General features: G+C 39.4%; 7 protein-coding genes across 11 annotated transcripts; 5 read left to right on the forward strand and 2 right to left on the reverse strand.

The window, feature by feature from the left end:
- Nucleotides 1-2,408: 2,408 nt before the first annotated feature.
- On the forward strand, nucleotides 2,409-4,911 carry srd-73 (Serpentine Receptor, class D (Delta); the record flags this gene model as incomplete). The annotated part of the gene is made up of 7 exons (NM_071290.2): nucleotides 2,409-2,605; nucleotides 2,809-2,905; nucleotides 2,956-3,090; nucleotides 3,609-3,884; nucleotides 4,211-4,289; nucleotides 4,611-4,769; nucleotides 4,832-4,911. 7 exons carry the CDS (start codon nucleotides 2,409-2,411, stop codon nucleotides 4,909-4,911), a joined length of 1,023 nt encoding a protein of 340 aa, NP_503691.2.
- Nucleotides 4,912-5,194: 283 nt separating this feature from the next.
- Nucleotides 5,195-6,223, forward strand: Y45G12C.16 (uncharacterized protein; the record flags this gene model as incomplete). Its single annotated transcript, NM_001029070.2, has 5 exons — nucleotides 5,195-5,341; nucleotides 5,394-5,467; nucleotides 5,515-5,640; nucleotides 5,694-5,785; nucleotides 6,081-6,223. The coding sequence occupies 5 exons, from the start codon at nucleotides 5,195-5,197 to the stop codon at nucleotides 6,221-6,223; spliced, it is 582 nt and encodes a 193-aa protein (NP_001024241.2).
- Nucleotides 6,224-6,614: 391 nt separating this feature from the next.
- Nucleotides 6,615-9,534, reverse strand: srd-72 (the record flags this gene model as incomplete). 5 transcript variants are annotated; one of them, NM_071291.1, is made up of 6 exons in its annotated part: nucleotides 6,615-6,805; nucleotides 7,268-7,425; nucleotides 7,868-8,061; nucleotides 8,722-8,862; nucleotides 9,198-9,294; nucleotides 9,344-9,534. In NM_071291.1, 6 exons carry the CDS (start codon nucleotides 9,532-9,534, stop codon nucleotides 6,615-6,617), a joined length of 972 nt encoding a protein of 323 aa, NP_503692.1. The 5 variants fall into 5 exon arrangements, 3 of the variants coding, with proteins under 3 accessions (NP_503692.1, NP_001303774.1, NP_001303773.1); NM_001316844.1 differs by lacking the exon at nucleotides 7,268-7,425 and having other exon boundaries at nucleotides 6,742-6,805; NR_133606.1 differs by lacking the exons at nucleotides 8,722-8,862; nucleotides 9,198-9,294; nucleotides 9,344-9,534.
- Nucleotides 9,535-9,806: 272 nt separating this feature from the next.
- On the reverse strand, nucleotides 9,807-11,458 carry Y45G12C.10 (Serpentine receptor class r-10; the record flags this gene model as incomplete). The annotated part of the gene is made up of 7 exons (NM_071292.2): nucleotides 9,807-9,892; nucleotides 10,107-10,485; nucleotides 10,706-10,772; nucleotides 10,822-10,956; nucleotides 11,009-11,087; nucleotides 11,144-11,228; nucleotides 11,270-11,458. The coding sequence occupies 7 exons, from the start codon at nucleotides 11,456-11,458 to the stop codon at nucleotides 9,807-9,809; spliced, it is 1,020 nt and encodes a 339-aa protein (NP_503693.2).
- A 3,674-nt stretch (nucleotides 11,459-15,132) lies between these two features.
- Y45G12C.6 (Serpentine receptor class r-10) lies at nucleotides 15,133-18,053 on the forward strand (the record flags this gene model as incomplete). The annotated part of the gene is made up of 6 exons (NM_071293.2): nucleotides 15,133-15,321; nucleotides 16,012-16,178; nucleotides 16,231-16,365; nucleotides 16,417-16,483; nucleotides 17,530-17,917; nucleotides 17,983-18,053. The coding sequence occupies 6 exons, from the start codon at nucleotides 15,133-15,135 to the stop codon at nucleotides 18,051-18,053; spliced, it is 1,017 nt and encodes a 338-aa protein (NP_503694.2).
- A 999-nt stretch (nucleotides 18,054-19,052) lies between these two features.
- Nucleotides 19,053-21,112, forward strand: srt-2 (Serpentine Receptor, class T; the record flags this gene model as incomplete). The annotated part of the gene is made up of 4 exons (NM_071294.1): nucleotides 19,053-19,205; nucleotides 19,818-20,240; nucleotides 20,287-20,433; nucleotides 20,795-21,112. 4 exons carry the CDS (start codon nucleotides 19,053-19,055, stop codon nucleotides 21,110-21,112), a joined length of 1,041 nt encoding a protein of 346 aa, NP_503695.1.
- Nucleotides 21,113-21,287: 175 nt separating this feature from the next.
- Y45G12C.4 (CHK kinase-like domain-containing protein) lies at nucleotides 21,288-23,199 on the forward strand (the record flags this gene model as incomplete). Its single annotated transcript, NM_071295.2, has 5 exons — nucleotides 21,288-21,428; nucleotides 21,475-21,561; nucleotides 21,676-21,855; nucleotides 21,899-22,537; nucleotides 22,990-23,199. The coding sequence occupies 5 exons, from the start codon at nucleotides 21,288-21,290 to the stop codon at nucleotides 23,197-23,199; spliced, it is 1,257 nt and encodes a 418-aa protein (NP_503696.2).
- Nucleotides 23,200-23,514: the final 315 nt, after the last annotated feature.

Here is a 23,514-nt window from a genome sequence, read left to right on the forward strand (position 1 = left end):
CAACAGCCGAAAATTTTAAGCAAATTGTGGTTTTTCCGCCAAATCAGCAAATTGTCGAAACCGCAATTTGCCAATCTGTCGAATTTGTCGGAAAAACGGCAATAGCCGAAAATTTTCGGCAAATTGTAGTTTTGCACATTTTTGTTTGGAAATTTCAGAATTTCAATTTTAATCGGCAAAATTGTACGCATCCTATAAATGTTCCTACATCTATTTTAAAAAGCAAGAAAATTCTATTAAAATATCAAAAAAAAACGGGGGAAAAAATTTCAAAAAGGCACATTTTTAAGTGTTTCCGTCTCATAAAAAAACTCTCTAAACACTTTCGGCAAATTGATATCCGGCAAATCGGCAATGTGCCAAAAATGAAATTTTCCGGCAAAACGGCAAACCGGCAAAATTGAATTAAAATTATTTTTGGGAATTTCAGAATTTCAGTTTTAAGTGTTTCGGTGTTATAAAAATTTCCTCTGAACTCTTACGGCAAATTGATGTTCGGAAAACGGCAAACCGGCAAGTTGCCGGAATTGAAATTTTCCGGCAAATCGGCAAACTGGCCCTCCATTACCATAATATATATGTCATACATTATGTGTTCGCCCCCGAATTTATTTCCAGACGAGCTGCTCTGAACTTTAAAATGTTGGAATTTGGCACGTACATAAGATGATGAGACTTGTTAGCTTGTGAGTGTACGTTTTTTTCTGAATATTTTTAAAAGGTGGTGTGGTCTAATTTTTCAAATAGCTTTATTATACTTAAAATTGTCTGAAAACACCGAATTTCATAATGAAACTTTTTGAAACTTCTAAAAAAAGTTATGACGACTCAAAAAAAATGGCCTAAAATTAGTTAAAATTTGAAATTCGACTTTTCGGAGGCTGGAAACTAACTTTTTTGAAATTGCCGTCAAATTTTGGGTATATCAGTTTTTATAAATTAGACTACACGGCCTCGTAGCTTTTTTATCAAATGATCAAACAAGAATATGTTTCACAATCAAATTCTAAATAATTAATGCGCAGTTTGTCATATAAGCAGCCTACGCAAGCCCGGAGATTTTTGGTCTTTCCAATAAAATTTGGGGTGTCTAAAAGTTCCTGGTCATAGTTTGTGATTTTTCTCGTTTCACATAATTTTTTGGATATGTTTTGGAATTCTTGTTTTCAGATTTGTTTTTTTCCTTTTTTTGTCACTGGAGTTTTCACAAAAAAATTTGCCAATAAAATTTCAAAATAACTACAAAAGTAAGGATTCTTCAATTAGAAAAAACCCATTACTCAATAATTTTGATCATTTTTTTCATTTTTTTTTTATATCTGAAAAGTAGGCTCCCATGCAGGCGCCAAGACGATGAGGCAGGTTGAAGACCGGTATCAGGCCCTGAAACCGCGCCTGCCTCCCATGGAACCCTGCTGAAAAATGACAGAAAAGTAGATTAGGGGCCATGTCGTAGCTTCTTGATCACTTTGTAACTTTTTCTCCAGATTCTGCACCTTTTCTTCAAATTCTTCAAGATCACCTGTCTCTGGAGATATTCAGAAATTCAATTTTTGCTCCATAACTTTCAGAGTAAACTAATTTATTGTGCTCTAGAATCAGTGATTTGAGATTTACGCCGAAATTTTTTTTTGCGAAAAATTGAGTTACACTTTAATCCTTTTTATGGAGTTTTTGTGATATTTATTTCTGACACACTGCATAATATATATTTCCTATCCTCGACATAGAACACAGTAGTTTCACTGTGTTCTGCCTAATTAACCTAACCTAATTATAGTCATACTTTTGGTATTTACTCTACATAAGTAGTAGGAAGCTGAAATGGCAAACAAAATGTATAACATTATTTGATTGACTTGAAAATATCTTATTTTGGTATGCCGTAAAAATTCCAAAAATTTTTTAGCTTCAGAATCTTTTTTTCAGTATTCTTATATTGTAGGAAATGTTTTAAAACGTACATTGGTGAAATGGTTTAGTGTTAGCACATGAAAACGAAATTTCCAGAAAAAGGCTTATATCTCGGGCAATATTGCATTTTCATTTAGGCTTGATCTACGTAGATCTACAAAAAATGCGGGAGAAGAGATGCAGAGTTCTCAACTGATTTCGCATGGTTAAGAACGTGCTGACGTCACAGTTTTTAGTACAAAAAATTCCCGCATTTTTTTGTAGATCAAACCGTGATGAGACAGCCTAGCACTGCGTGAAGTTCATTTAAAGAATCGAGCCCGTAAATCGACACCAGCGCTACAGTAGTCACTTAAAAGATTACTGTTGTTTTCGCTACGAGATATTTTGCGCATCAAGAATGTTTTCCGAATTCAGTCTTCCCGTAACACTGCTTAATATTGCAAACCCCCGTTTACCCTACCTGAATCAACCTCAAATTTTTTTTTCCAGAAATGTCCAAAATTCTAGATGACGTGGCGGCAGTTTACTATCCGATATACTTCACAAGTTGCTCAATTCTCCACATTCTATTATTCTACCTAATATTTAATAAAACTTCGAAAGTTTTGAGAACGATGAGATATTTCTTGTATCCGTCGAACTTTTTCAACTACGTTTTAGCGGCGTTCACCTTTTTCCTGCAGTTTAGGTTAGAAAATCGGTTTTCGTGTCAAGACCCAACACGTGGTGTCAGAAAAGTCCCATTTCGGTTTGATCTACGTAGATCTACAAAAAATGCGGCAGCCTTCTCAACTGATTTCGCATGGCTAAGAACGTGCTGACGTCACATTTTTCTGGGCGAAAAATTCCCGCATTTTTTGTAGATCAACACGTGACCCAATAAACTTACAGGACAGTCCATAACACCCGTTCTCTGGCGATAATGTGTCAGGGTCCGTGTAAATATTTTGGAGCCGTTTGGTGTTTTAATGGGTATATTTTTATACTGGTAATAATCTGACTTTCGTTTGGATAAACTGAAATTATCGATTTTTGCAGTCTGTGGCAACTGCCGGCGGAGTACTAAACATTCATACTTTGTACTATAGGATGATTACTATAAAATATCATGATAATATGAAATTTCGAATTTTCATCTTCGGACTCTGGTATTTGTTCCCTATTGCGATTATTGTAAGTGTTCGGTTCTGACTTCCCTCATATTTTGAAACGGAAGAGTTTGCCAAACTAGGCCATTTTGGCTCGGCCATATCTAGGGTAGATTTACGGCGCGTTGCGTGTCGCGTCGCGGCTCGATTTTAGTTGTAAAACTAAATGTGTTTGTCCGTGTGGAGTACACGACTTTCCCTCGCATTGCCCGACAGGCGATTGTCAATGGAGCGCGAAAAATGCAACGAGGAAGCCCAGAACCCCGTGTTTTTCAATACTAAAGTTTCACGGGGTTCTGGCCTTCCTCATTGCATGTTTCGCGCTCCATTGACAATCGCCTGTCGGACAACGCGTGGGAAAGTCGTGTACTCCACGCGGACAAATCCAATTAGTCTACTAATCGAGCCGCGACGCGACACGCAACGCGCCGTAAATCTACCCCAGATATGGCCGAGCCAAAATGGCCTAGTTCGGCAGACTTTTCCATTTCCAATTTATGAGGAAGCCAGAAATCCGTGCTCAATTTTCACGGAATCTTCCAGGTCCTCTCCTACATTCCCCCAATCGACCTGGACTCTGTGTACCTCGAGACATTACAAGCTCACCCGGACTATAATTTTGAGCCCTATAGAAAATTCGGCGGATTTGCGAATTCTCACAGTATTTTCATGACGCTCGTCACTTTTACACTGGTTCTGCTGACCATTGTCGCGCCGACGCTTGGCTATTCTTGGAGACGGCAAACGCTAAAAGTTTTGGACCGGAATATAAATTCGCTTTCCGCACAAAGTGTGACACAGTTCAGAGCACTGGTCCATGTAGGTTTTTTTTTGAAGAATTGCACGGATTTCTGGCTTCCCTCATGAATTGATATGGAAGAGTTTGCCGAACTAGGCCATTTTGTCACGGCCATATCTGGGGTAGATTTACGGCGCGTTGCGTGTCGCGTCGCGGCTCGATTGTGAAACTAATTGTCATTGTCCGTGTGGAGTACACGACTTTCCCAAACGTTGTCCCGCAGGCGATTGTCAATGGAGTGCGAAAAAATCAATAAGAAAGACCAGAAGCCCGTGTGATTGCGCGTAAAATTGGGTGCATCCTGGTGCATCACATTTGACGCGCAAATTTTTCGTTATCGTTTCAGGGCCTCGGACTGCAAATTATGCTCCCGCTGTTTTGTTATGTTCCTGTTGGGTTTTTCTACATTTTCAATAAATATGTTGGTGAGTATGAATAGTGCCAGACTGTCCCTATAACGGTTTGATCTACAAAAAATGCGGGAATTTTTGGCCCAAAAAATGTGACGTCGGCACGTTCTTATCCATGCGAAATCAGTCTCCCCCTTTTATGTAGATCTACGTAGATCAAGCCGAAACGAGACACTCTGGCACCATGTGTGAATTATCAAAATTTGACATGGAAATTCAAATGCGCCCTACTGCACAGACGGTGTTTCCCGCAAACCCGCGGAATAAAAATATAAATAATTTGAATTTTTCCTCTTTTTTTAAAACTAAACTTTCAATAACTAGTAAATAATTCAGGAACTCAAATTCTCATCTCCCAATACACTGTATGCTTTATGATAACTTTACCAGCCCTATTCGACCCGATTCTACAAATTTATTTTATAGTCCCATATCGCAGAGCCGCCAAGCGAATTCTGACCTGCTCAAGGTCGGAGAGAATTGAGAATAATGAAAGTGAGTTGAATTTTGGAAATAGTTATTATTATTATTATTATGAGACCACAAAAAAATTCCAGATTCACTTCGTCGAAACACGGTGACATTGTGGAATGGGAGAAAGACTTCTAGTCCTAACCAAATGCAAAATTTGACCTGATCTTGATAATATTAATTTAATTTTAACTGATTTTATTGATTTTCCTTTCCCAAAATCATGAAAAACTGCCCAATATCCGAAAACCTCATTCGAAAATCCTCCATTTTTGCTTACCGCTAAACAACACGCGGTGCGGCATATCGGAGCATCGTTCCTTCAATTTATTTTTTCTCCAATATTTCACAACTTTTTCATCGTAATTTGGTATTTTTCGAATGAATTTTCGTTGTTTTCTGCTAAAAATCAATAAATACAAATATTAATTTAATTTTTCAGTTCAAAAATGCCGAAAAATCAAGAAGATTCCGAGGAGAAGGGCGAAAAAGACGAGCAAACTGCGAAATTTCTTCACAAACTCGCGGAAAACGGAAAAGATCGCGGACTGCCCGACTGTGTTGTTGCTCAATACGAGAAAAATGCTTGGGAAGCTGTGAGAAATTGATTTATTGATTTTTTCCCTTAAAAAAAAGCGAAATTTCCAGACAAACAGTGACGAAAAGTACAAAAGTTGTGAGAAATGCGGAATGCCGCCACCGCCGCCAATTGATGGCGCAAAGTAAGCTTTTAAGGTAAAATATTTATTAAAAATACATTTTTTTACAGGAATTCTGTTGTCGAGGAGGTATGCAAAAACTGCGAGACGATCAACGAAAAGCCCATCGGAATTGAGTCGCAGATTCTCGAAAAGCGGCGAAATGAAGAGATTTTGAAGAGAAAAGAGGAGAGAAAGTATATATAATTCTTTAATTTTAAAATAAAAATATTTAATATTCAAAATTCAGATCTTTGAAGCGAAGTGCCGAGGAATCTGTGACGAATTCGGCGCCAGAGAAAATCCAGAAAAAGGTTCATGTCAAAATAATGCCTAGAAAATGTAAGACTGGTGGTTTTTTCAATTTAAAATATCACGGGGCTCTGGCCTTCCTCATTGAATTTCACGCGCTCCATTGACAATCGCCCGCCGGACAACACGTTGGTAAGTCGTGTACTCCACACGGACAAATGTATTTAGTTTTACAACTAAAATTGAGCCGCGACGCGATACGCAACACGCCGTAAATCTATCCCAGATATGGCCGAGCCAAAATGGCCTAGTTCGGCAAACTCTTCCATTTCAATTTATGAGGGAAGCCAGAAATCCGTGAAAATCTAAAAAATAAAAATTTCAGGCGCCCCACAAATCCTCCGGCGATCGCTCGTTCCACCGCCAATCCTCACACCGAAGTCGGCAAAGAAGAAGCTGAAGCTCGCCGAAAACAAGGAGCCCGATTTCTTGAAGGCGCTTCTCAACGTCACCGGCAACCCTGTTTAAATATGTTAATATATTTGCTTTACAACTCCTTTTTACCCTATCTTTTTGTTATTTTTCTATCCAAGTTTTTTCCTTCACACTATTTCCCTCTCTCTCCCCCATGAATCACGGGTTCCCACACACACGTGGTGCCAGGTCGTCCCATCACGGTTTGATCTACAAAAAATGCGGGAATTTTTTTTGTGACGTCAGCACACTCTTAACCATGCGAAATCAGTTTTCCGCAATTCTTGGAGATCAAACCGAATAGGGACTTTCTGAGACCATATGCACACACCTATTTCGCGTTATGTGTCATCACTGCTTCCCCCCACACCCGCCGTTCCATTTTATCTGTTCTGTTGCTATTCATCTCTCTGATGATGATATGAAAATTCTAGTTTTATTCGAATTATAGCTGAGAAGACACTGTTGCAATTGTGCTAGAATTTTGAGCAATATTTAGGCCAAGTAAATTCGAAATAAGCTGCTTGGCCTTTCGCTGATAAGGCTTGATGAAGTGAAGCATGCAAATCGGGTCAACTACCGCCGAGAATGTGTTCAGCGGGAAGATCAAATATTCGGTGATGGCGGTGCCGATTCCTGAAAAAATTGAAAAATGTGAATTTTGCAACGGAAAAAAACGGCGCCGCACAGAAAAATGGGTGGAGCCTAGTTTCGCAACACTGCCGGACAGTTTTTAAGCTTACAATTAGGGTTAGGCTGAGGACCAGGCTTAGGCCTAGGCTTATGTCTAGGTTGGGCTTAGGCTTAGGCCCAGGCTTAGGCCTAGGCTTATGTCTAGGCTTGTCTTAGGCTTAGGCATAGGCTTAGTCTTTGGATTAGACGTAGGCCGAGGCTTAGGCTTAGGCTTGAGCTTAAGGATAGGCTTAGGCTTGAGCTTAAGTTTAAGCGTAGGCTTTGGCTTAGGCGTAGGCTCAGGCTCAGGCTCAGGCTAAGGCGACGAAAAAAAGAAAAAAACTGTGCGACACAGTTGCAAAATTATGCTCCGCCTCTTTTTGTGTGACGCTGCTTTTTTTGTTGCAAAATTCACAGAAAAATTACCAAAAAGTTGCTGTACGAGATAAAATGTATAAGGAACCACGTAGAAAAACAACGGAAGACACGTTTGCCACGTCAGACACTGCACAAAATGTCGAGTTTGCAGTTGAGTTCTGGCGGATAAAGCCGATTGTTGACTATTGATTTCTCGGACGATTTTTCTTTAAAAAAATTCAAAATTCTTATTATTCAGGCGCAGATTTGAGTTAAAATGTCGGTACTCTCGGGTCTCGCCACGATAAAATTGTGGCAACTGCAGAAAGGTGTGCGCCTTTAAAGACTACTGTAATTTCAAAATTTTATTGTTGCGGACTTTTTATCGATTTCATTGTATTTTTCGCGCTCCATTGACAATCGCCAGCCGGACAACGCGTGAGAAAGTCGTGTACTCCACACGGACAAATACATTTAGTTTTACAACGAAACTCGAGCCGCGACGCGACACGCAACGCGCCGTAAATCTACCCCAGATATGGCCGAGCTAAAATGGCCTAGTTCGGCAAACTCTTCCATTTCAATTCATTTAGCAGAAAATTGTCGTATCGAGACCAGACACCGTATTTTTTGCATAAAAATCGCCAAATTCCGCTTAAATTCACAAACCGTCTCCAAATAATCGCCACCAGCGGCGGAAAATACGCGTGAGCTGCGATGATTCCCGTCGCAGTTGAGCAAAGAATGTTTGTGACGTCAGAGAAGCCGGATAGCGTGTAGTTTTGCAAGTCAATTGTCGGGTAGAACGTTGTCACCAGGGCTTTGATGTACCCGAAGTTGGTGGGGCCGAGGAATGAGAAAATCTGAAAAGAACTGGAAAACTAGGCCAGAGGGTGTTGTGTCGATTTACGAGCAATTTTGAGGACGCGGAAAAATACGATTTTCGAAATCGCGTTGCAAGCGCGCTCCACGGCCAACTTAGTGTCTCGGTAGGTACTTGGCGGTGAAACCGTAAATTCAAATAATGCTTTCAATCAGTTTCGCAACATTCTCGGTTCTGCCGCCTAATACCTAACGAGACCCAATGTTTTGGGGCGGAACGCTTTCAATTGTCCGTGGAGCGCGCTTGCACCGTACTTTCAAAGTTTCTACGCCTCTTGTCATTATTCTTTCTTGGTTTTTCATACAGCAGAACAACCTCAAACATCAAAAAAAAAACACCGGAAAAATAAATTGCAAGTTTGAAATTTATTAACTTGTGGGTATGGTAACTAAGCATTTTCAATCGTGGTAGGACCCTAGCCTACGATTTTTCGTAAAAGCATAACTTTTTCGCACGAAAAACAGAAATATTCTGTCAAAACATCAAAGTCGAGTGTAGTTTTTTTTTCTTCAATGAGCATTGACCAGTTTTGGAAAATTAGGAAACATTGCAATTTTCAGCTTTATTTCGGAGATCAGGTGAATTATTTATTTATTTTTTTTCAGGTGATTCTAAATGCTCAGCTAACCTAAAAACTAACCAGAACAACAGCGCTAAAAAAGTAGACAACAAAACAATTGCCAATGAACTTTTGTGTCGAGAGCCTTCTGACAGAAGACATCAAACGTCGGCGGTAATACATCATATGGAGGAGGGAGGCCACCACGAGGCAACCTGATGTCTAAAATTTGATTAATATGAGATCAAAAGTCTATGTGGCCGTGGCCGTTGGTCAAAGCAAAAACTGGGCCACGTTTCACAGTCCTAATCATTAAAAAAATCAGAAATATTTAAAATCTAGACCTTTTTCTGCGGCCACCAAAACGGGTTCATAGCATTTTTCACGCTCCATCGATAATCTAGTTTTATGTTAAAAATCCAGCCGAGCCGCGACGCGACACGCAACGCACCATAAGTCGATCCAAGGCCTAAGCATGAGCCTAAGCCAAAGCCTAAGCCTGACCCTAATCCAGGGCCTAAGCCAAAACACACATAAAATATATTTCTGAAACTTACGTTCAACAGATTATACGTGGCCAGGCAAGCCTGCGGGCCTACAATTGAACAAGGCCCGAAAGATAAAAGTGCGATGGAGAATTGGATCGGGACAATTCTGAAAAAGTTTTTTGGGTCTTACCGCAAAAAATGTTTTATTACTGTACCTAACTTGCGTCAAAAATGCCGACGAGCACATGATAACTTGCGATAGTGACGTAGCCATCATTAATTTCCGCATATCTTGTAAACTCGGCGGGCTATGGAACACGATGAGGTAGAGCACAAAAAGTTGCGCGGTTCCGGAAAATATAAAGTAAAATGCGTAGTAAACAGTGAATATCGTGTCGAGACCCATTTTTAGAATTTTTTGGGGCAACGACTGAAGTCACAGATCAGAGGGACTGAACCGTGTGAAAATAAGAAAAAAAGTGAACTTGAAGCAAGTTTTTGGAAATGTCTGGGTCAGAAATGACTAGTAAGACCACGTGATGATGCATATATCAGAATGTCGTGGTCACGGTGCATCGGACCGTGAAACTGTCGTTGAAAGAACTCTTGAAACATCAATGAAACTGAGTTTATTTTAAATTATTTTTGAAAGATCAAATAAATTGTACAAAAGAAAATCTACATATGCGACTGTCGTCTGAAGTTGGAGATGGTCATACTGTCGTAATTTCCGGTGACCTGCGCACTTGAGTTGTGTTTTCTGCCTGAAACGGGGTATTTGTAAAGTTTTTGGAAACATCTTATCAGTAGGAGGCAATGAAAATTCCCGCCCTCCGTGACAGAACCCGCGAAGCGTCGGTCGCAGTAGAAGGCAAGTAGCCGGCGCCCACTGTCCCCCAGTGTGCCCGCAGTTGCCCGCTGCTCACCGACCAATACTCTAGTTGGATTCCCATTCTCTCAAATTCCAATCAAACTCACAGAAAACCGCATTTCGAAAGTCTCGAATCATCAGCAACGCGATCAGTGCGTCAATGGCCGGATAAAAGCTAATCCAAGCTCCGGGAGCATTCGCAAAGTAGCCCAAATGCACGTTGAAGAACGGAAGAAGAAACAATAGTCCAACTGGCGCGAACAATATCACAAATGGCACCAGTGATTGTATGATAAGAGTGAATAGAAGCTGACGGTGAAGATCCCGGGTCGCAGCACTCATTAGGGTATTCGTCTGGACGGTCTTGTAGGTTTTGAACGCGAAAAGTACGATGGATGTGATGGATGTGCCCATGATCGAGTAGAGGATCAATATGGAGAAACATTGCAGCCAGTGAATTACCAGAACACCACACTTGTCATAGTACTGAAAATGACAATTTGTTTAGTACAAACTTTGGAATGTCTAATTTTTCGGCACAACGTTCTAGTGATTTTTTGTTTTTTTTTAAAGGATTGTGCCATTTTCGTAATTTTTCCAAGAAGTTTTATTATAATATATTTTCACGATTTTTATGTTTTTTTTTCTTTTTTCTAATTTTCTGGAATTGTTTAATCCTTTCCCCCAAGCCTAATTCCCAACTTACATAATAAACTGCCGACAATTGAGCAACGGCATAACTGTCCTCATCATAATAAAATTTCAGACTTTCCCTGAAACCAGATTCCATTAAATCTCAAGAATTCAGGAGACATGCCTCACCTCAAATACTCTGAATTAAATGGTGTTGGCTGTTCGCAAATCTCCACAGTCACAAGCCAAGTTGTTCCGAGAACGGCTGCCGGGATGAAAAAGTAGAGGAGACGGGCTCCAGTATAGTTTCGGACTATGTGGGGCCTGAAAATTTCTTGAGAAATTTTTAGGGCGAAATATTGGTGGCGGGGCCTACCTACAAACCGCCATGTAGCGGTAGCAAAAGTGTGTGGAGAGGAGAAGCACGCACACTCCGAAACTGGAACAGTAGAATGCTGAAAATGGATAGGAATAGGCGAGATAAGTAGGCTAGGCATAGGCAGGCACTCACCTGTAATATGAAATCCCAAAACTTTCTCATAGCGTAGAAAACTATCCATATAGACTATCAAGGCGGTTCCCTCGATATGCATTACCTGAAAATTCAACAAAATTTTTATCAAAATTTCGCGCTTACCGGTTGAGTCAGCACCTCTACAATCCCGTAGATCATTGAAAAAACGGTGAAAGTCGCCATCAAATACTTGTAGGAGCCAATTTTCAGGGAAGCCTTCGAGAAAATTAGCAAGAATAGGTAGATGCTGAGCACCTCGGTCAACGCGCACCCGGTGTACTGTAGGTAGCGGAGGGCACTTGGCATGGGCATTTTTACCTGAAACTTGTCTAAAAATATTTGGAAACTACTAGGTTAATCAAAAAAAAAAACATTTCTAGAATAAATAATTGGCTTTTGACGTTTTGCCGAACAAATGAGAGAGAGAGGGGAGTTGAGTATGAAATTAATTTTCCATCTGCAAATTGTGTAGTGGCCTGGGTCAGTTCAGAAACTCAAATGTGTGATATTTTTCAGACATCTTTTGTTTTTCAAAAACCCATGACGAATGTTGTTTTTTATAATTAAATACGGAACATCTGATTAAACATTTTTTTGGCGGAAGTTAATTTTTTAGAGAAAACGAAAAGAAATTGAAATTGTTGGAATCAAGATTTTTTGATTTAAATTTTTTTTTTCATTGTTTTCAAAAATGGTAAAAATGGACAAATTGATTTTCGGCACATTTTCGGCAAACTACAAGAAGTTTTCCTAAAATGGTAAGTTCTGGCAAATCGGCAAATCGTCAATTTTTTGCCAATTCCGTCAATTGGCAAATTGACGAAAAAAGGCCCACGAGATGTCGGTCGCTTTATTTTGTACCGAGGTAATTAATTCAGACAAAATACAACAATTATACACAATTATCAAAAATTTGAAATATAATATAATTTTAGACAAACCAGTGAAATTCGCAATTGTCAAAAAAAAGTTCTCACAATCAGTTTTTTCCAGAAGTCTTTGTTAAGGCCTATGGCCTATGGTTTCTCAGAAATATTAGATTTTTATTAGTAAAAGGTCCATTCAGTAGAATAATTATTTTTCCTACTTTTAAAGGTGGTGTAGTTGATTTTTTTATTTCTTTATCAGACTCGAAATTGTCTGAAAACTCCGAATTTCATAATGAAAGTTCTTGAAAACTTCTCAAAAAAAATTAAGGCGGGTCAAAAAATGACCTAAAATTAGGTAAAGTTTGAAATTTGATTTGTCAGCGGCTGGAAACTAATTTTTTTTGAAATTGCCGTCTGATTTTGGGTATTCTAGTTAATTATCTTGCATTTTCAACTCGATTCAGGTTCATTTAAGGCAGATGCACAACCAGAAGTTACCAAATTTTCACAAATCTAGTCGTCCATCGACCTTACATTCATCGACCTTGTTAAATGTACCCAAATCTAGTTGAAAACGCAAGATAATTAACTGGTATACCCAAAATTAGACGGTGATTTTTTCTCAAAAAAAAAAAAAATTTACGGTTACCGCAAAATCATGGTGCTGCTACAGGCTGTCCCATCACGGTTTGATCTACAAAAAATGCGGGGATTTTTCGTCCTGAAAAATGTGACGTCAGCACGTCCTTAACTCTTCGAAATCAGTTGAGAACTCTGCGTTTCTTCTCCCGCATTTTTTGTAGATCTACGTAGATCAAGCCGAAATGAGACACTCTGACACTACGTGCAAGACAATACCAGGCGTGGGCCCCCGTTCGACAATTCAATTTTCTATAACCCTACCACATTGATCTTTATGATATACATATCTTTTTTTGCTCAAACATCAGGCTCACTATTATAATGACATCGGAACACCAAAACTCGGTTGCTCTTGTTTTTGCAGACAGTGTTTGGAGATTAATTGGAAGGTTGAAGAAGTCTGTTGACGTTTTTAATTACAGGCAAAGCGTGGCAAAAGACAACACGAACATCCAGGGAACATTGAACATTGGAATTTGAAATTTTTGAATAATAATATATTGTTTTTTGGGGACATTGAAGCTGCGCTTTTTAGAGAAACAGTAGGCATTGGCAGGGACCCCTGCATGGAAGGCTTTGTTAAAATTGAAAAAAAACCGTGAAATTAAATAATTTTTGATTGGCAATGTTAATTTTCGGGCTTTTATATCTTTGAATTTCAGTGTTCTAAAGATCATGCACATTTTTAGTTAGAATGGCAGGTGGAACTGCGACACGCATTTGTTCAAACTTTTACGGAAAGTTGAAAATTCATGTGAACAAACATGCAAATTGTATTTCAGAACCGTGAAGTTTGGGTTCCAAAAAAGGTAGACGCGAAAAGCTAGGCATGAAAGGTAGACACCTGCCTCCAATCTTCCCGCCTTACGCCGGCCTCTCGCCTGATTCCTGCACTATGACGAAAAGTCAAAGGCTTGGTGTTTACACAACATAGTGCGACAAGTGGTTTTTTTGCCGTAGCCGACATATTTCGGGTTCCGCGCCGCACTATACATGAGGTGGGGCTCGAGGCGCGGCAGGCGTTTCTGCGCCTGCCTGGAAACCCTTTTAATAAAGTAGGAGGCTGAAGTTCATATGATGCATGCTTTATTGTGACTTAAAACTATTTCAGAACCACCTACCTCATGCCTGCCAGCCTGCCTGTTTGCCTGCTCGCCTGCTCGCCTACCTTCTTTCTTTGGTAGGTACAAAACTAGTTTTTTTTCAATTTTATCAGTTTTTTTGTGTGCAGTTCTGCAGTAGGCAGGCTTAGGCCGCCTTATCGGCTTAGTGTAAAAATACCGGCAAATTAAAAAATTGACAATTGCCAGTTTTGAAATAAAAAAGATAAATTCAGCAGTTGCCGCAATTGCCGATTTTTGGATAATTTCAATTTTAGATTTTTTCCAAAAAAAAGTCATTTTCAGAATGTTGTAAGTTCATTTTAGAAGAGCAGGTGTAAACTTTTGTAGTTTATAAAATTTCAAATTTTTAAATGGAAAGGTCAACATTTTGCCAAAAATCGTGTCTACACCCATAAATGTATAGAAATTGAATTATTATATTTTCGGCAATTATTTTTAACGTTACTCGGCAATTCCGGCAGTTGCCGGTTTCAGCTTTTAGGCAATTGGAACTTTCAGTGACTGCCGTTTTTTTTTAATTTTCGGTAATCAGATAATTCGGCTATTTCTGATTTTTGAAGTCTTCGGCAAACAACAAGTCCGGCAATTTCAGATTTATGGAATCTCCGGCAAATGACAAATCCGGTAATTGCCCAAATTGCCAGCTTTAATTTCAGCCAACTTAACATATTTCGCACTGAAAATTGAGCCCATCAATTGAGGAGCTCTGTCAAATTCTCGAATACCCCTAGTTGTATAATTTTCCAACTATGTACATTGTTCCTGAGCTTGCTCTTTACCCAAAATGAGCAAAAACTTGTGCACTCAAAAGTACCTCAACCACCCTTATAATTAATTATAGACACCGATAACATTTCCGTCAATCACTTTCTGATCGTCGTCATAGTAAAGTGGGTGTATGTTTTTGCATTGAGACGCATAATTTTGGATCCGAATTGTAGTATATATATGTGAAAGCGAAAACATTTTGCTTTTTATTTTTTGTATTGCACAAAAGTGGTTTTACGAAGAGTGTTAAAATATGTTTTTTTTTCGTTGAATTTTTTTTGATACCGTTATGTGAAAAAAATGTGTTCTTTGTATTAAAACCTCCGTTCTCTGGTCCGATTTAAACAGGAAATCTGATTTCCAATAACCAGAACTCTGATATTTTTGGCTTAGAAACCAAAAGTCACCAGGCTAAAAACCTAATATAAAGCTGACCTTCGTCAGCCAAGTAAACAAAAAATAATACCTGATTCAATTTTTTTTATTGCTATAGGTCTCTAGATTATTGACCAGAACAATTACTGGGCTTTTCAAAAATAACCAACTAATCTCGTCAATTTCAGTTTCCAAAAAAAGTTCCAAAATGTGCATACCACTGGAATTCCAAATCATCCAGGTTATTGGATTCATTTTATCGGAAGTTTTTCATTTTACCTTGCTTTTCTTGATACACACAAGAGCCACTCGGCATTTCGGATCCTACAAGCTTTTGATGGCTTCGTTTTCGATTTTCTCAATTTTGTATGCACTTGTGGAGGTTTTGACACAACCGGTAGGCAAACTTTTACTTTTTACTAAAACGAAAAAAGTTAGGCAGGGATTCAGGCTAGGTAGGCATAATGTAGGCACGCAGATAGACATGCGAAAACATGTTTTTGCAGGTAGGTCTGAGGTAGGTAGGTACGTAGGCAGGCATATAAGTAGGTACATAGGTAGGCACTCTGACATGCACGTTGACATGTCCGAGGTAGGCATGTAGGCAGAGGAAAAGTTGGCACAGGTAGGAATGCATAGGGTAGACAGGAGGTAGGCATACAGCAGGCACAAAGGCAAGCATAAAATAGGCACAAAGGCAGACATAGCGTGGGCATGTAGGTAGGCATAAAGTAGGCACAAAGGCAGACATTAAATGGGCGCGTAGGTAGGCACTCTGACAGGCAAATAGGCAAGCATAAAGTAGACACAAAGGCTGACTCAAAATAGGCACAAAGGCTGACTCAAAGCAGGCACATAGGCAGGCATAAAGCGGAGACATAGGTAGGCATGTATAGGATAGACTTGTAGGTAGGCATAAATTACACACATAGGTTTACACTCAGGCAGGCAATCAGGCATACATAAAGTAGGCACAAACGCAGACATAGAGTGGAGCCGTAGGTAGGCACTCTGATAGACAAGTAGGCAGGCAGACGACAAGTAGGCAGGCAGACCAAAAATTCAGCCAATCAACTCGAACTTCCAGATAATGCACATATCAGGGACTGGCCTCATGCTTTATGTTGGAACCACTTTTTTACCAATTTCCAAGGAATTTGGTCATTTTATCGCCGCATTTTACTGCTCTACATTCGGGATTTGCGTACTATTTTTGTCGGCTCACTTTTTCTACAGATATTCGGCGGTTTGCAGGTGACTATTAAAGTTTTTACGATTTCAAAGCACTTTTACATAGCATTTTCAGTCCTCGCCTTCTCCGACACTTGCACGGGCCAAAAGTGCTGCGACTTTTGATGCCGGTATTTTTCCTGGGCGCCCTGATGTTTCTGAATGTTACCTGGTTTGGAGAGCCTACAGAATTTAAAATGCACTATATGAGGTAATGTTTGGAAATTGTACTAACTAGTACATTAAATAATTTTTTTTTTAGGGAGAGTTTGAAGCGAGAGTATGGCGATGATAGTTTTGAAGTTGGGCAGATTTCTTCAGTTTTCTATGTAAGTGAAAATTCTAAAAATTGAATGGTTGACCGTAGTCAGGCAGAAGGCAGGTAGGTAAAAAAGTAGGCACATAGGTAGACACGCAGGCAGGCAGGTTCATAAGTCTACGTGAGGTAGGCACGTTGAGAGATTGTAATCAGGTACGGATTTAGACAGGCAGGTAGGTGCATGTGTAGGTAGGCAAAAATGAGTTGGGCAGGTAAATAGGCATACAGTAGGCTAATAGGTATGCAGGATTGATGTAGAAATGTTGATAGGCAGGCATGAGTGTAGGCCTGATGTAGGAAGGCACTCATGTATCAGGTGGAAAGTATAGCAGGCATGAAATAGACACAAACGTAGGCACGTAACCAGGCATAAAATGTGTGAGTAGGTAGGCATGTAAGTGGTTACGTAGGTAGGGAGGCGTCAGGTAGGCACGATGCAGGCACGGTAGTGGTCAAAAAGTAGGTACGTAGGTAGGCATGTAAGTAAATACGGAGAAGGTACATATGTAGGTACGTAGATAAGTACGTATATAGGTAGATAGGTGCGTTGGTTAGTACGTAGGTAGGTAGGTAGGCAGGCAGGTAGGTAGGTAGGTAGGTAGGTAGGCAGGCAGGTAGGTAGATAGTTAGGTAGGTAGGTAGGTAGGTAGGTAGGTAGGTAGGTAGGTAGGTAGGTAGGTAGGTAGGTAGGTAGGTAGGTAGGTAGGTAGGTAGGTAGGCAGGTAGGTAGGTAGGTAGGTACGTAGGTAGGTGGGTAGGTACGTAAGTAGGTACGTTGGTAGGTACATAGCTAGGCAGGCATGAGGTAGGCTTACAAATAGTCAAAGGTAGGTAAGTAGGTAGGCACATATGTAGGCAGGCGTGTCTTCATGAAGTTTATGAGAACCTATGTACCTACATTCCTGCCTACATACGTACCTGATTAGAATTCACAAACGTGTTATGAATCTGCCTGCCTACCTGTCTGCCTGCGTGCCTACTTCGCACCTACCTACACCCTTTCTGCCGACCTAAAAAATTAATTTAAAAATTAACTTATAGTAGCCATTGTTTCAGATCTACAACTCCACCGGCTCACTAGAATTTTTCTGGAAAGATTGCCTAGGAATGGCCGTCGTTTATATTATTCTCTCCATATCAATTTCCACAATAATCTACTTTTCCCTGAACATATTCCGAACTGTGTATCGCCACACAAAACATCGAAAAAGCAAAAAGAACTGGGAAATTCATCGGCAGCTATTCCAGACGCTCATCATTCAAACCTTGATTCCAATGTGCATTTTATTTATTCCAACTGGGTTCTTGCTAACTTTGCCATTTTTCGATGTGAAATATGTGGGCCGCGTTACAAATGCTCCGGGAGTTGGTGCAAGTTTATACCCGGCTCTGGACGCGTTGACTGCTATTTTGATGATCAGAGAGTTTCGTACCGCTTTTAAATGTTAGTGCAGCACCCGACATTTGACGGGCTCCGCGGAACTCGGAAAATGTCGAAAATTTTTTCAGGTCGCTCGCAGGCTCCGATTATGAAAATATCTTCAATTCGAGACACCATGTTCACCAATTTTCATAGTTGATCCACATAATTTTTATTTTAGTAATAGTGTTTTTGCAATAAAAATTTAATTTTTAAACTTACTGCAGCAAGCTCTTTTGTTTTTTTTTTTGAGCTTAGCATTTTCAGAGTTTTCGAAAAATATCTGAATCATTTTTTTCAAGCTTAAAATCTGTATTTCTATTAAACATTAAAAATTTTTGAATCGAATTTCAGATTTTTTAAAAAATTAACTAACAGTAAGTTACCAAAAAAATTGCCAAAATTACCCGCATTGCAATATTCTGACCAATCAGCAACGTTGGCCACGCCCTCTGGCCATCACTGATTGGTTAGTTTTTTCAACCTGAAACTATTAACTACCCCTGTTGGGATTTTCAGAAAAAAAACACATTTTCCAGGTAATTTCCACTCCAGGTAATTTCCACTCTAACAGGTGGACGGCAAGTGCCGTTTCGCAAATGTTTTTGCCGGCAAATTGACATGACTTACCGGTTTGCGGATTTGCCGGAAATGTTTAATTCCGGCAATTTGCCGATTTGTAGTTTGCCGAACATCAATTTGCCGGAAGCTTTTAAAGAGATTTTTCGTAAGGCGGTTCCTTTTTGAAAATTTTCCCGTTGTCTTTGCCGTTTGCCGAAAACTTTAAAGTTGGGCAAGTGCCAAATTTGCCGAGTTTGCTAAAAATTTTCAATTTCGGCAAGTGGCGAATTTGCCCGAAAAATTGTTTGCCGCCCACGCCTGATACATAATATGTATATTGTATGTTTTCCTATAATAACAATGAGTACTAGGAATAACTCAATGTGAAAATATTCGCATTGGGATTTCTTCTTACCCCATTTCAGTTAAGCTTCTTTTGGTTCTCTGAACATGTGTCAATTTTTAGACATCGTGCTTTGATCTGTCGAAAATCGTTTTGATCATTCGTGTTCTACGTCTGTCTTTTGATTCTTTGCACCCTATACTTAATTTCGTCTCGAAAATTTTGAAAGAAAAAAAAACACAACTTTTCAGTCTAATGTCCTCTTTCGTCGCTTCTCTGTTTTATGTGCTCACACATTCTCTCACGCTATGGCCTGAAGCGTATGAATGTCCCGAAAATTTGAACAAGCCTGGGACAAGTTGGCCCATATATGGGACATATTTGATTGTGTCAGGCGTCATTTTTATAGTGAGTTTCATCAGTTTTTGATGACTTGAAGGGTGTTAAAAATAATTTTTATAAAGTTTGAGTAACAGGACCACGTGGTGCCAGGCTGTCTCATCTCGGTTTGATCTACAAAAAATGCGAGAATTTTATGCCCAAAAATGTGACGTCAGTAAACACGTCGTCAGTAAACTTAACCATGCAAAATCAGTTGAGAACTCTGCGTCTCTTCTCCCGCATTTTTTGTAGATCTACGTAGATCACGCTGAAATGAAACATTCTGACACCGAACCGGTTTCCCAGTTTAGTGTTAAATTTCTTACCACATCATATTGCAATTTTCAGCAATTTTTTTACAATTTACTGCCAAACTTTTGACAAACTTTTGCAACTTTTCATTGTGCTTTAGAGAATCTTTGGAAACTTATCGGCAAATTCTTGCAAGTTTTAGTCAAACTTTAAAGCACTTTGGCAACTTTTTGACCAAATTTTTCAATGCACAATTGTTTGCAAAATTTTGTAAGTTATAGTCAAACTTTTGCAAATGTTAGCAAACTTTTCCAATTTTTCTAAAAACTTTTGTCAACTTTTTGGCAAACTTCTAGGGAAACATTTTCAAAAATAATTTTGTTTCAGACACTATATATTCCCTGCTTTATTGCAATAGTCCGAACAAAAACTCGAATTCCTGCCTACCAACTAATGCTTATCCTAGGGATTCTCGACTTAATTTCCTTATGCATCAATTCTTTGGTAACCGGATATCTTGCTATAAACGGAATAACTTTTTGTCAGTATCCACTATTCATGTTTATTATCGGAGCAATCGCGAAATCCACGTGGATGACAATCTGCTTGGCTTGCATCCTACTTGCCATCGAACGTTGTGTTGAGGTCAATTCGGGGTTCCCATTAGCATTTATTTTTGGGAAACGGACGTTCAGAGCTGTGATGACTGCATTGATGATTTACTGGGTCTATACTTTACTATTCAATGCACCGCCAGTGTATATACCAGAATACGCGTATTACTCGTTTGACCCAATGATTGGGAAGGATGTAGGTTTAGATTGAAATTTTTCAAATTATCTGAAAAAATTTGCAGCCAGCGCTATATGTCAATGTGCTGCACAATATAAACAACCCAATTGTAGCAATTTCAACCACGTTTCTATATTTCTACTTGTGTTATTACTTAATTTTCAAGTACGGGTATTCTACATCAATGTGGTTGTACAAGTCTAAACGGCAGGTAAGTTGAGATAAAGGCTTAGATCTTTAGTCTCTGTTCTAAGCTATAATAGACAGACTGGTATTTAAACTTTTAGTTGAGTTGAGTTACTCCCCACAGAGAAGCCTCTGATTATAGTCAGAAAATCGTAGATCCAACAAAAAAAAAGTATGAGCACATTATTTTTTGGTATTTAAATTGAACAACTGTCAATTGAAAAAAACTATTTTTGTAGAATAATTTCAGCATGTCTAAACTTTTTTAAAAACTTTCCAGGCCCATTAACTAAGATGCCTGAGTCTCAGCACAAGCCTAAGCCTAATCCTAAGCCTGGAATGACCCGAAATTATCTAGTACCTGCTGACAAGAAATTTTGTTTCAGATTATTCTGCAAGGAGTTATCATTTGCTTTTTCCACGCCGGCACTGCTATTATCTACGAGTTTGTGCAATTTTTCTACACTCCTCAATGGCTCATCCTGGCTGGGCAAATATTTTGGCAATGGAGCAGTGGGAGCCTCAGCATAGTATACTTGTCTTTAAACCGATCCATTAGAAATTCGGTTATCAAAATGATAATTCCAAAGAAAACCAGAATTAGTTGGGGCATACATATTGGAGCCGATGAGCATGTGGCTCTGGAGCAAGCTACAGCTGTGAATAGTGTGGCTGTGAAATTTGATAACTTTTTTCAAAAATAAAGTATAATTTGATGGAGTTTGTGCATTTTTCATTGTTGTATCGACAGTTACAAACCACTATGGTTTGTGCGTTGACCAAAAAATCTGAATTTTTATCAGTAAAACCTTGTGACTTGTGCATACCCGCACTAGATAAATGTCTGAAAACTGGGTAGAATTTCTGTTCGTTCGAAAAATGTCTCTCTACGTGGCAGCTGATGGTATTCTGGAGACACATGTCACATGGCAAGACATCGAAGAAGCCATGCAAGCCTCCTTGGGCACTAAAGCTAAATTTGGAGCCAATAAGTCTCTGAGGAATATAAGCGATTTGAAAGTGAGTTACTCCAATTTTAATAAAAATCAAGAACAAAATTTCTCAGGGCTTTCAATCGAAAATCGCATTGATAGAGCCTGATTGGGTCGGAGCAGAGAAAAACCAGAATCTTCCTAGCAAGTTTGCAGTAAAGGTAAGCTGTCGGACTACGGCCTAGGCCTCCGCCTAGGCCTAAGGTTAATCCTAAGCTAAAGTCTAGGCTTAAGCCTAAGTCTAAGATTACGCCTAAACCTACACATGTTTGCAGATATCAACTCAACTGGCTTTTGCTGTATTTTCGAAAATTACAAAATTTGATGGCGGAAATGGTTTCGGCGAGGAAAAGCTCAAATTTCTGGGCAAATTCATTAGAGAGGGCCATAACCGGGAAGTCGAGGCCTACAAGCTCCTGGAAAAGCTTAACCATCCAGATATTCCCCATACCAAGGTACAAGATTTGCAGTCAGATGATTTTCAAAAAAAAATTCTAGGCTTATTACCTCAAGCCATTCAAAGACAAATTTGATCTCAAGGGTTTTATGATTTTGGACTTTGTCCCAAATGTTCACCCTATGCCGATGTACGAGTCAATCCCAGCAGATGACCTGATTTCCCTGGTCCGTGGAGTTGCCACGTTTGCAGGTCACGGAGAATCGCTGACCGCCGAGCAAAGAAGTTTCGCAAGAGGCTCGGATATCTTCGAATTAATGTTTGAAGAAATGTACCCCGACGAGCAGCTGGAGCGAGTCTGTGGCGTAATTCAAGCCACATTTGGAGCCAAAAACCCTGCTGTTGTAGAGGAATGCATTAAGCTGTTCTGGATCTACAAAAATTCCATCAAGAGCTACTCCAAAGTTTCGGAGCTTTTAGGCTTCAAGCTGGTGCTAAATCATGGGGACCTGTGGCAATCAAACATGCTCCATTGTCTTGATGAGCATGGAAATCTGGTCTTGAAAGCGATTATCGACTGGCAAGGAGTGTCGATGTTGCCACCAGGATTGGATCTAGCGAGGCTTTTAATGGGATGCCTAACGGCTTATGAGAGACGAGAGCGGGGAGCCGAGTTATTGATGCTTTACCATCAGACATTCACTGGAATTGTTGGGGAAGAGCTGTTCAGTTTGGAAGAGGTTGGTGATGTTTAAACCAGGGGTGGGCTTTGAACGATATTTTCCGGCAAATCGGCAATTCGGCAAATTGCCGGAATCAAAAATTTATGGCAAATCGGCAAACCGGCAAATTTCCTATTTGCGGAATTTCTCGGAAAAACGGCAAATTGTGGTTTTTTCTTTTTTATATATTTTTTTGGAAATTTCAGAATTTTAATTTTAATCGGCAGAAGAATGTTCCTACACACGTAGTATCAAAATGTCTCATTTCGGCTTGATCTACGTAGATCTACAAAAAATGCGGGAGTTGAGACGGGCAGAGTTTTTAACCGATTTCGCATGGTTAATAACGTGCTGACGTCAAATTTTTTCGGCAAAAGAATTTAAACTATTTTAAATTTGCGCCCGCCACCTCACAAGTTACACGTTCTACCTTCGTGCGAACTATAAGGATGCCGATTTTCAATTTCCAGCTCCAAGACTCTTACAATCTCTACTATCCAATTATGACACTGACACTTGTACCAATGGTGTCTTCCTTGTTCGAAAATTCAGAAATGTCTGAAGTAGAAAAAACTCAGGCTCGGCTGAAAACGGAGGGAAAACTCTTCGCATTGCTGGAGGATTTGGTCAAGGTTCATGAGCAGAACGTGAAGAAGTTTCCGGATTTTTTGAAATATTGATAAAAGTATTTTCTAATAAATTCCTTGGGTTTGGGAGCTATTTTGGAAAATTGTGTTTTTTTTTCGAAAAAAATTGTGACAATTTCCGTTGGTTGAAAAAAGCTACTGATCTTATTTTCAAAAAATTTTAATTTCGATAAAAATTTAAAAATGTTTGCCAACCTCTATACACCCTAAAAACAATGAATATTTTTCAAAAATCAACATTTCAAGCCAGTTCACGAGCCTCCGAAGTTGTGAAAAAAAATGCACTGAAAAAATTTAGATCGGTTTTTTTGCTCCTAATTGTCAGGATAGTATTGAAAATTTATAATT

The sequence above is a fragment of the Caenorhabditis elegans genome, chromosome V, assembly GCF_000002985.6.
Source record: "Caenorhabditis elegans chromosome V".
Lineage (NCBI taxonomy): Eukaryota > Metazoa > Nematoda > Chromadorea > Rhabditida > Rhabditidae > Caenorhabditis > Caenorhabditis elegans.